This window comes from Mycteria americana, chromosome 5 (genome assembly GCF_035582795.1).
Source record: "Mycteria americana isolate JAX WOST 10 ecotype Jacksonville Zoo and Gardens chromosome 5, USCA_MyAme_1.0, whole genome shotgun sequence".
NCBI classification, from domain to species: Eukaryota; Metazoa; Chordata; class Aves; order Ciconiiformes; family Ciconiidae; genus Mycteria; species Mycteria americana.
This window is the reverse complement of record NC_134369.1, coordinates 49,936,663-49,949,381: the sequence shown is the minus strand read 5'-3', so window position 1 is coordinate 49,949,381 and position 12,719 is coordinate 49,936,663. Positions and strand designations below refer to the sequence as shown.

General features: G+C 43.0%; 1 protein-coding gene across 10 annotated transcripts in view; it reads right to left on the bottom strand.

Moving 5' to 3' along the window:
* Nucleotides 1–12,719, bottom strand: part of NRXN3 (neurexin 3) — a 983,905-nt gene that overhangs the window by 674,060 nt on the left and 297,126 nt on the right. For all 10 annotated transcript variants that reach the window (XM_075503346.1, XM_075503345.1, XM_075503342.1 and 7 more), the window contains one exon: nt 4,383–4,586. In XM_075503346.1, the coding sequence (XP_075359461.1) occupies nt 4,383–4,586 (204 nt within the window). The remainder of the gene's footprint in view (nt 1–4,382; nt 4,587–12,719) is intronic.

The following is a 12,719-nucleotide window of genomic DNA, read 5'->3' as shown; positions in this document are numbered from 1 at the left end:
ACACTTGCAGGTCTGAGTGTATGATCTGCACAAAAGGAAATTTGGCATAAAAGTTCACATACATTTAAAAAAGAAAAATAGAAAATGTGCCTGCTCTGTTTCCATGTAGGAATGACAAAAGAAACTTTGCATTTTGGAGAGGCAAAGACGTCCTTGACACCCTTGAGGAAGTATCTTAGGAAAAGATAGGCAAGAGGGATGATTACACTTCCTTACAAGAGAACTGACTCAGATTAACAGGAGGCAGAAAGCGTTTATTGTAGTCACCAGTGACCTGAAGATAAGTCAAGCCAGGAAGAAAAAAAATCTGAAATATTCTTTAATAAAAGTCAGTGACACTATAACCCTCCCACTCATCAGTGGGAGGAAAAATGTGAAGGTGGAGCTCCCTATCGGACCAGCCATTTCTTTCCCTTTCTGCACATCATCTCAGCATCAGAAATGGTTCCCAAGCATGTTCCAAGCCATGATTTGCTTAATTTTTTTTTCTCTCTCTCTCTCCTTCCACTCTAAACCCATTTCTTCAGAGTCCTTCTCAACAGAAGTGAGATCTGTATCACATTTGGACTTCTAATCTTCACACAACAAACACCCAAACTACTGTGAGACATGCTGTCAACATGCAGATTGCAGTGCCTCGGGCACCCACATGGGAAAGGTCTGAAACAACTTCCTTAGCCCTCCCTCCTTCTTAGAGAATTATTCATCACTGCTCTTCCTTTCCCTCCCACCTTCTACAGCAAGCACCCAGCCGCCCATGCCCACCCATGCCTGCTGTACAATGTATCTATCCCCTGTTTGGTTTGGACACTGAGTGCTGAGGAGGTGAGTGGGATATGCCAGCCCCTGCAGGCTGCTCTGTACACTCTGTTCTCAGGGCTGTTTGCTGTGCGGGCCGCAGGCTTCAGGCCTTTGAAGGGTTGAATACCATCTTTTGATTTACCATGGCTGATGGGGTATGGGAAAGCTTTACAACTGAAATACACAGAAGAGTTAAAAAAAAAAAATCAAAGAAAAGAAAAAAATAAAAGAGAAAACAACATAGGAAAGACCTTAATAACCACACAAATGATAATAAGTAATCAAATGGAATAGATCAAAGAAGAGAAGAAAGAGACAGCTCTTACTAATAGTATTAAATGACTTATAAGAAAAGCACAATTAAATAACTCACCACTCAAAACAGTCTTTGCTTACAGACATCCGTCATGGGTTAGACACTCAGGGAGATGCTGACACGTAGCTAGTCAGCACCAAGCATACTCAGGTCTTCAGAGGTGGTGCTGATGACTGGTAAGGGTATTTTGGCAGGGTCAGATAATGAAGATTTGGTTCTCGTTTGTGACATTTTGGCTATGAACAGTCTCCTTAAAGAGTTAGATTTGACTTACAGTAAACAACTGAAAATTAATGGCTCTGGTAAGGTCATTCCTCCTCAAATTCTGTTTCTTCAACAGCAAGGTAACTTTGCTGTTTTGATAGAAGGAAAGTCCTGTTTCAAGGAATATATCTGACAGCTTTATAAATCTGAAGAGAGGAGAGGTGAAGCTCAATCCAGGTTCCAACAGTCTAAACTACCTTTCTGTTGAGTCGAGTATAGAAGGAGAGTGCTGACAGATGCAGCCTGTAGTCACTTTCGGGGGAAGATTCAACCTCAAAAGTTTCCAGCTGAAAAGCTGGCAAATCTGGCATACACATTTTGTCCCTGTATTAAACTATCAATGACATATCTCTTTCCAAACATGTGTAGACCATATATCAATTCTTTAGCCACATCTTTCAGATGCCAGATAGTAAGAGCTGAACAGTCCACCTCTAGGCTAGGTGGTGGTGTAACAGACCCCAGTGAGTGTTAAAAGTGACCAAGGCCAATCAGGCACACAATGTTGACAGGCCCTGAGGGAAAATATTGTCTGCCAACATGATATAAGGAAAACTGGAAAGGAAAGAATAAGCTGTAAAAAACAAGTGTATTCAGGGTAATCTAAATATACCCTCCTCATATTCACACAGGGTCTAAGTCTAGGAGGCCCTGAACACCCAAAAGGAGCAATTCCCCCTATCCTCATTGATTTTAAAGGACGATGAAGATATAACAGAATGAAACAAGTAGTACCTTTCTCAGAAGAAAAAGTAATCATTTTTTATTAAGTCTGGCAGTTTTCATGCTGTAGTACTTTTCATGTGGGAGTATCAAAGGTGATAGAAGCAGCACTTACTAAAATACTACCACATTCCTGGCAGGTTGCGAAGTATTCTCCCTTCAACAAAGAGAGAAACTAAGGCAGACAAGGTAAAAGAACTGGCTCTGGGTTACAAGGGGGTAGTGTAGAGCTAAGCAGATACTCAGCTGCCCCATCACTTCCCCGACAGAAGCATGCCACTGCCAAACTTCCAGTGATTAAGTTTATTCTCTGAGAAGAAAATGGCTAGCAAGAACTGCCAAGAAAGGAAACAGTGGGGAAAAAAAAAAAATCTCATTTTGCCAGATTATCAGCACCAACTGTATTAGATCAGAAGAAAATGCAGACACACACATATATATATACACATGCACTGGAGCTTTGTGAAAGATTCTCTTTGCACATGTAAGAATGCTCAACAGCAATTCTTTTGAGCTGTTCTCCAGAGAAACCCTGCAAACCTATTAAATTTTCCTTCACTTAAAGTTAATATAGGCACAGATGGCTATCATCAGAGTGCTGTTTCTCTTTATTTGAGAAGTTACTGTCATAGCTGAAGTTGATCTATTTCCTCTGTCCCTTAGGCCAGTCTGGATAGCACAGCAACTGCTCCTATGCTAGCCAGACACTCAATAGTGCTTTACACTTCTTCAGTCAACCTATGCAGAGCATATATGTATATTCCAAACAGGAAGTCTATAACACTGCATTTTTTTATTTTTTATTTTTTTAATAAAAAGCAAGGGTTTCTGTAGCCCTTTAGATGGGGACTCTTTGCTTTTAAGAGATATGACCTTGTTTAAATGCATCTTCTTCTCTTCACTTTCTTACTCCAAAAGCAGATATTAGGGTCTGACTTGCACTTTCAAAGTGAAAAAGGCGCTAGAAGCAATTTTAAAAAAACAAGCTAGTGCCAGAGGACAACTGTTGGATATTGCCCAGGTGAGGATGAGGAACCCTAAAATCACCACTCAAGCTCACCTGTGGTGCAGCAAGACCTTGATAAACTTACCATATCTAGCTAGGACAGGAGTTAAAAAACAAGAACCATTACTACAGGCATGGGCGTATAATACCTTTTTTTTGCTCTCTACAAAGCCACTACATGGTTTGCTCCTGATATCACCACAGCAGGGCTCTGACGATGCTGATACTGTTAGCTCAAAAAATGCAGAAGCTTGTTCCAGCAGGGCTTTGAATTTTGAAAGCTGACACAAGCTTTCACAGACCATGCACACATCTTCATATAGAGTACCCTACATATTAGAAGAGGTTTAACATTTCACACTATCATGATAGTTCTGCCTCTTTGACTCATAATCTCTTCTTAGTTATATTCCTGGATTCACATGAAGCAACAAGTTGCATCACTGAAAAGTGAAAGAAAGCTTCAACTCGTGTATTTATATTCTTTAAAAAGGCTATTTGTCATTCAGTACAATACTTAAAGACTAGCAAGAAAAAGGATTGAGGCTAATCTAATAGCACATTCACTCCCCAATTTTTTTTTATTGTTGTTATTGTTGGACTTGTTTCTAATTGTCTTTTTTTATTATTTTCTGGGAAACTGTAACTCTAAGGAGACAGAACACAAGCCTTTGGGATGAGGGGGATGCACTTTTATTATTGTTGCCTTCATTTTAATAAAGACATAATCAAAAAAACCCCGGCTTTTTTTACAAGATATAAAAAGCCCTAAAGGCTGAAACATATAGCAATTAGAAAATAGAAGTAATTAGTGAATTCGTAAAATAGACCAAGTTGTATCAAACGCTGCCAAGTTCTGTAAAGGGCATGGGATTCACAGGACTTCTGCTTGCCACCACATCCATTTTGCTTTCCTCCCACGTTTGGCTTTGACTGTTTTGAGTGATGCTGGATGAATGAGGGATGTAACTGATCAAAAGATGGACCAAGCAGCATGTCTCACACAGAGCTTACCAGTCCCAGACCAAGAAAGGAAACTTAAAAACTTAAAGACTTAAAAACCAACACTGTCCATAACGAAGAACTGACAGCAAATCTTCATGCAGCAATGCAGAAGAGAATTTCTCTCCGCAAGAGAATATCATCATGACGGTCTCAGCAGTTATTTTAGAAATCAATCCAATCCAATCAAACCAACAAAATGATTAAAAAAACACTAATCACAAGCCCAAACTAATAGTGAAGGGGCAGTGGAAGGTTTTTATACGATACCTAAATTGACCATAAGTTTGACACGGCCTCCGTCCAGCTCCAGGCGCAGAGTGTCAGCAGAGTCTCGTGAGGTGGTTGCCATCAACAGCCCATAAGCGCGCTGGGACGTGAAACGGAAGGATACGTCTTCTGCTTCTGTGTGCATGACCATAGGCATAATGATCTTCATGTACATGCTGCCATCATAGCTCAAGATAGAGGCCTCTGCAAAGAATCAGCAAACAATTGCAAAAAATGAAAAGAAGTTACACCTCTGTGCGACCTTCCTTCCTGAAGAACCCTAACATCTATCACAAGAGCACTGTGTTTACAGAACCATACCACTCACCACGGAAAGGTATGTAACTGGGGAAAAACACAGCAACTGTTTAACTGCATCCAGCAACCCTATGTGGCAAGTATGAGCAGCAAACATAAAGATATGGTATTCATCACAACTGGAGGCAGCAGTACCCATGGACAATCCCCAAGGACAAGCATGTTAGCACAGGGCCCTTTTGTGATAATGAGCTGGCAAAGCCTCCGTTTTTCACATCTTCCAGAAAACACAATCTCCTCCATTAGTCCAGCCTTCCCTAGCACTAGACTAGCTGTAATGACTACTTTAAATAATGTCTACAACACTTCTAATAGAGCATTCAGTCTTGCCTTTGAAGGCTTAGAGTTCCTATTTCTAGTACTCTTAAGAGCTGTTGCTTATTTAGAGAGGAATTTCATTTCATTGCTAGCACTTTAAAGAAAAACAACTGTATGAAACAAGTTTCCTAACAGGTCTTTTCTACATCTGATTTGTGCTGTTTTGTGATTTTATATTTTTCCCCTCCTTACTAACAACTGTTAGTAGAGCTCTGCTGACACAACCAATGGCACTGCAACGCAAACGAAGAAAGGAACAAACCAAACTCCATTGCAAGTTTAAGTGTCATTCAAACACAGGAAAAAATCAGGAGATGGAGGCACTACGAAAGCCAAGAAAAAAAACAGCAAGGAAAGGAATTATATTTGTCTATCATCTCTGAGGATGTCAAAGAAAATGGGAAGTTCAGCTGAGGAAAGGAGTTATAGTACTTAACATTTTCTATTTGTTCAGGGTCATGCCTGCAGAAACTGATATTCTTCTCTAAGGGGGTAGAATTAAAGTCTCGTGATAGAACTGCAGTAACCACTATGGCATGGCAATCATTGTTTCAGTCCGGGAATACGCTCCAAAGCATTTTTATCCATAAAATTTACAAATCTACATAAATATATTAGTGTATGAATCAGTGTCTCTTCTCCTCACAGCCAACCCCCACCAAATGCAGAGCTGTAGAGATTGCTCCATGTAGGACTCCTACCACAAAACTATATATAAAACTCCCAGAGGTTAAAAGAAAGACCAGTTCAGCTCCCTAGGCACATGGAAGGATTGCTCCGTAAAGCACTCTTACCAGTGCCTCATCCAGTTGAGCTACATTTTTCTGAAATGGTTGGGATTCTCACCAGGCACCCCACACACACCCAAGAAAGCTAACACCCCATCTAATTTAAACAGCAGCAACAACATGTATTTGGAATCTAGATGTTCTCCTTATGTTTCACCCCTTTGTCCCATATTTCTCGGACAGGCCACTCACGTTGACAGGAACAGAACTTCAAGAGGGAAACAGCAAGCTTGGTAGAGCCAATCCTTATGTCCTATCAGTGCCTAAATGTTAGATGCTAGAATAGGGTAGATGGATGGGGGCTGGCTCCACAACGGCCAGTAACAGAACTGCAGTGTGTAATAAATATACAAATGAGGTGATAAATAAGGATATAAGTATCAAGCTTATAAAGTGACAGAGGAGACATGTATATGGTTACAAAACATTTGGTGGGGATCACTGTGGTTGTGCTGGTGCAGTGACCCACCGCACTAATAGCTGGTATGCTGCACCTCTCTGGTCATGGGACATACAAACCCATTAAGAAGAAACCTTTTCTGGGAGCACCATTAAAATAAGATGGCTGTGAACAGCATCCCTGTTCACCAGTTTTCTTAGCTGCGCTCCCCGCACACTGTCATGGACTGCACACGTAACACCCACTCAGCCATACATACACCTTCTGGGTACCAGTTGTCAGTGCTGCCCTAGGGACACGCATCTTCGCTTGGCCAAGAAACAGAGAAGGAACAAAAGCTTCCTTCTCAAGGTGGGGGAATGGTTTCTTCTTTTCAAAGCGCAATTCTCTTCCCCCTCACGTCTGCACCTCTTACTTGCCACCCACAGCTGCAAGCTGGAACTAAATGTACTGTATATTATACATACACTCAAAGGCAATCCGTATGTACACACAAACCCTCCTTGCTCTCTTTCTTCTCTCTCTCTGCGGATTGTATTAGAAAATGCAGTCAAGCATGAAATGGCTCTTTTGACGCTTTCAGCTCAGATGTGCCTTGCATGAACCAGTTGCTTGCCCTAGTGCCTGAATAGCTGTGAGAAGGGGGTTGGAGAGTATCAGGACTATGCGTGGGAGTAGCTGACACAAGTGCCCCAGCTCTGCTGCTTCCTTCTCCACAGCACCATGCATTAGGTGCTTTGGAAACACGGGGTTTTCTGCAGACAGTAGAAGACAACAAACAGAAAGCGTGGTAATAATGAGTCTCTTCCCTTCAAAAAGAATTCATGTCCTTCAGCTCCACTGATCCCATTGCCAGAAAATTACTGTCCTTAGACAAGAAATCCCAACCATTATTATTATACTTATGTAAGAAGGACCTGAAGAACATCCAGAATTGCTGAAGATGGCACAAAAGTCTAAAGAGCGTTTCAACTGACATCCCACAGTAGCCTAAGTGAGGTATTATTGTCCCTTCTCTGGTCAGTCTGCTAGAAACAGGGAGCAATGAATCCTTGTAACAATTAAGCAGATAAAATTAAATAGCCTGAAATAGTTGAAACAGCTTCCACACAACCATAGGAGATGACGAGTTTCTGTTCTTGTGTGTGCCCTATGCTGACCTGAGCCTGGCCCAGCTCAGACTGCCTATGCACTTGACATCTTTTAAAAATGAAGAGATTTCATTCTCACCTTGCAAGTCTTCACCATCTGGTGTATCTGGGAGCTTTTTCAGCACATCTCCTTGCAAGCAGACCATTTCCTCCAGCTACGAAAATACCCCTTCAGAGGAGGGTATTGCCTAGTAGCAGTCATACAAATAAAACCTACCTCCTAGTCCTGACAGTCAGTCCCCAAAACTCAAGGAAGGCATGTTACAGCTGAGCAACACATACAGCAAATCTGCTCAGGGTTGAATGTAACCTGGCAACAACTAGGTGACCTCAGCCCCCTAGGCACCTGTGCTGGCAACTTCTGCCTGAATACAGGCATCCATTTGATTGTCCTCAGCCATCTGCAGCAATGGAACTGTAATGCTTTTGTACAGCACCATAAATACGGGCAGCAGCACAGTTATCCAAGTTTAAAATACGCGCACATTCCTTCCACCCTTCTACTTTTAGGGTAGCTATTACACTTGGATGTCTCACAGAGATGTGCATAGGACCAATGGGTGAAACCATGTTTCAGAGACCCACAGATTTGTACAGACAAAAAGATGCAGAGTGGCATTTATTTGCGATCCCAAAGCCAGAAGCTTCATTGCCATTAGCTTGGAGATGGGAAGAGGAAGAAACCAGGTGCTGATTCAAAACCGCCCTGACATAATGCCAGAGATCTGTGAAAATCAATGTTATTAGGAGCGATTAGCTTCCCAATCTTGTGCTCTGAGACCCTGCCAGCTTTAATTTTACACTTAGCATCCAAAGGAGCAATTCACTGCTGCTTCCCCACAAGGCTCTGCATAAACCTCCTGGGGAGACGGCAACATGCGTATTCTTAAAATACAGACAGAAAAATATTCAAGACCTCTTCATGCTCTTTCTGCTGCTTTCTAACTTTTCTCTTGCATTCATCTTCATTCTTGGCCTCCTTCCTTTCTTCTACCTTTTAGTTTTTCTGTAGTCTCCTGTTCTTCCCTGGGGTCTCTTTCCCCTGCCTCCCAGGCTACAATATAGCTTTCTTCCTGAAATTTCCAGAAATATGACAGTGCAAAAAGAAGGGAAAAATATCCTCCCTTCACAAAAAGTTTAGCTGAAGTCACCAACGACAGTAGTTCAGGGCACACGACGTGTTCCCCCTAGCTACATTTGCAAGAGTCAGCTATTGCCACCGGCTCCTACCGAGCAGAGCTTCCAGAGAGAAGCGTCACCAACTGGAGAGGCACGACACACCTGGCAAGGAGCAAGTGTGGCAAAGAGGTATGCTGGTTCAAAACTATGGGGGAATATAGACCAAACGTTTCCACCTTCTTGCAAAAATTCAAATATCCTTAAAGAAAAAGTGCCAAAGCTTTGTACCCACAAACCAGACAAAACTTTCCTGTAGGCTTTACACAGCACACCTCTTTCCCTCCCATATCCACTAGCAGATACATGGCCATAAATAAAAACAACCTTGATTTTCTGAAAACTAAAATTACACTTAAAACAAACAAACACAGAAAAAAAAACAGAACTGAAAAAAAGGCCTAAAAAAAGAAAAAGAAATCCTCATTCCTGTCCAAGTGGATTCCATACAGATGAGTTTCAACAGCAGGAGTCTGGCAAGTAATTTGGGGAGCCTGAATGTAATCACTCAGACGGAAATCTGACTAGGACCCAGGAGATAATGCTCCTTTTTTGGTGGAAAAAATGTCATGGGAACTTTAAGTGCTCACAAGTGGTTACAACCTTGCACGTCATCCAGCAGGATGGGAGCTGGGAGCTGTGAGGCTACCAGGGCCAGGCCCTCACTGCCCAGGGCTGTCCCACACACCCAAGGAGGCGAGCACGACAGACCTGCAGATGGTGGCCAGGTCCAACCAAGAGCCCAGGAAACGTCATGGCGATGAGGCAGGTCCGGAGTCAGGCCAGGAAGTCAATCCACAGGCCAGGGCTAAGATCAGGTGCCACAATCGCCAGGCAGAGCCACGGCGACAGAGACTGGACATGGGCCTGGCTCGGCAGGGCCCACGGCCAGGCAGGGCTGTGGGGAGCTGGAGACCAGCCCTGCTGCGGCATCTCTGGGGCAGGGGCTGATGGCCCCAGGGGGCTGACATGGGGCCCCGGGCCGTGGGCAGGCCAGGGGAGCCCCGGGGGGCTGACATGGGGTCCCAGGCCATGGGCAGTCCAGGGGAGCCCCAGGGGGCTGACATGGGGTCCCAGGCCGTGGGCAGTCCAGGGGAGCCCCAGGGGGCTGACATGGGGTCCCAGGCCGTGGGCAGTCCAGGGGAGCCCCGGGGGGCTGACATGGGGTCCCAGGCCGTGGGCAGTCCAGGGGAGCCCTGGGGGGCTGACATGGGGTCCCAGGCTGTGGGCAGTCCAGGGGAGCCCTGGGGGGCTGACATGGGGTCCCAGGCCGTGGGCAGTCCAGGGGAGCCCCAGGGGGCTGACATGGGGTCCCGGGCTGTGGGCAGGCCAGGGGAGCCCCGGGGGCCGGGCAGGGCCTGTCAGTGCCCTAAGGGCCCTGGCAGCGTGGAGCCAGCGGAACCGTGCTCTGGCACTACTCCTCGCTGACGCAGAAGAAAAGTCCATGTTTACTAAATGCACTATGACACCCTTTTGCAGCAAATTGGATTTTCCTTGGATATCTCCCATCTAGGTGCCACTGGACCTCACCATATTTAGCCTGCCAAATAGGAAAGAGCAACTCAAAGGATGTAAATGTAATTCACTAGCACTGAGAGGGACAACAACAGAGAACACAAAACCATCTTTAAATACCTGCCTAAAGAGAACCATTACATTAGAAATAAGAATGGGTTTTATTAGTCCAGCAAAATACCCTGTAAATAATATCACTAATCAGCCACTGATAGGTTTATTGTGCTAGTAAGAACAAAGCTGTTCTGCTTTAAAGATTTCAGCCTGACAAGATGTCAATAGCATTATCATCAGTTGTTATGCACTGGAAACTCATGAAGATAAAACAGTTAAAATCTTGGACACACACAACCTCAGAAATGTAAAGAACCTGGACTGGGTTTGCTGGTGCTTAATCTCCCTCACAGACCAAAGTATTTTTGCAACATCAATCCCAATTTTAATTTGCTTCAAATTAAGATGACGCCTTCCTTCCCTACTCCCAGTGGGTATACAGCTGCTTTACAAGAGGACCTTCGTATCCTGAAGCTCAGCATACCATTACCCCAGCTCTCTCACTCTGTTCTAGACTAAGTAAACCCCTTTCATTCAACCTCCTAGCTTTTATTTTCTAAAACTTGCCTCTTCTGCTTCTCACCTCTGGCTTCTCTCTGATTTGTATACTACTTTCTTAAATTCAAATGCTCCAATTTGAATAGTGTATGTCAGTTAAGACCAAACAGGCACTAAAAGTAGAATAATTACATAAGACGCCCTTATCAGTACAATGTGTACAAAATATTTCCAAATGAGCAGCAAATGAGAGAGCTAATAGAGCTATCTTCAAGGCGTTCATCACATTTTCAGGGATGCAAGAATACTGGTGGAGCAGTAATAATAATTGTCACTTATAAGGCCGCCGCTATAGACAAAAATTGCTAGCAGATGTTTACATAGGCCAGATGACATCCAGATGAATATTTTTCATCAAACACATTTTTTAAAAACCTTGCAAAATTTATTTCATTACATTATTTAAAATTTTAACATACTTTTAACATACATTTTAGTCTGAAAATAGCCCAGAAGTGCGGGCTGGTTCATATAAGAAATTCCTGAAGAACACCTGAACTGTAAATCACACCTATTTATTCATCTAGAAAGTCAGAACAGAATAAATACCCTATTCACCATTTCCCTTTCCATACCACTGTCTGCTCCCTGTTCCAGTATCTTATACATTTCCTATCTCTTTCCTTTGTGGTTTTTCCAAACACAAGCAGAAACATGAAATTACTGCAGAAAAAATTATTACCTAAGTATCCACAAAATGGAAGACATACAAAAATCTAGGCAAAGGCAGCAAACTAAAAGCCCCAAGCAACGCATCTGTAAAAGTGCAGGGTTCATTGCAAGTACTATAATGTCCTTTCTCACACACAAAAAAAAAAAATTAGCTTGATTCATAAAGTTTAGACATTGAAATGATGTTGGTTATGAACAGAAGCAATTCTGAATTTTTTTCAGAACTACACTTTTTTTTTTCCTGAATCCAAAATTAACACCTAGTTCAATATTATAAGGGGTTATATAACACCAAAATCCTGTAAACCAGTCCTGAGAATTTTCAGCTCAAAGTGGGCAAAATCTCAAGGAACTAGTTAAAACTGTGAAGCTTCCACCATTGTAAGGGAAAATTGCACCAGATTTTTGACTGTCTACAACACAAGCTTCTAAATTTTAAACTGACCTAGAGAAGGCATATTAGGATCCAGGATCCCAAATCTCCTTCCACTAATAATCCTCACAAGCCTTTGCACTCTGGATTCTAGCTTTGTTTAACTTCTGTAATGAACCAGCTCTCCAGCTCCCAAGGCTAACCTGTGGCTACCCCACAAAGAAGTATGTACCAGTTTCCATCAGCATGAGGCTTGGTATGTGTTTCCTCTCCTCTTGCTATCACCACACACAAAAGAGGATAAGTTCATTAAGGGGTGTTGTCAGGTGGGGAGTTACAAAAAAAAAAAAAAAAAGCCTTTAATCCACAATGAAAGGTAAATGTTATCTAATAAACTTTGCATCTCCCTTCTTCGGGCTGTAATCATAAAGAACTGGGCTAGGGAGGAGCTGTAAGAGCACTGAGTAGCACAGTGGAAATATTTGCAGACAGAGGAAACTGTAGCTTGTAAATGTTATTGCTAGCCCTTGGAGGTGATGAGTGAGACTGTATTGCCATACTGAGGCTTGGCAGTGACACAGGGGAACCAAGAAGGAGCACATGGGCTCTTCAAACTTACTCCAAATGTCACTAACATTTACAGAGCTGTGTACAACTATTTGGGAAGAAATCTCTGGCAAGAAGGCTAAGGGTAGAAGAAGAATTGCTCCTCTAAGCCAAGGAGTGTAATAGGGAAGGCATGGGGAAATCTACTACTAAGATGATAGTCTGAGAGTTTGCATGACATGGGTGATACAGTTTAGAACATGATGTGACTTCTGTTTAGTTCTAAGGTCTCCGAGTCCTCTTCATGGCACTGTCAAGCTGCATGAAGCATCTGATCACTCTCTTCTCAGTAGTGTTCCCTAAGAAAAGGGGATTACAGCAAAGATGGAGTTTGCATCGTCTCAGAGGTATACAGTGAAAAAAAGAGGCAGCAGACACAATTTGCAGCAATGGAAATTCCAGAAAATT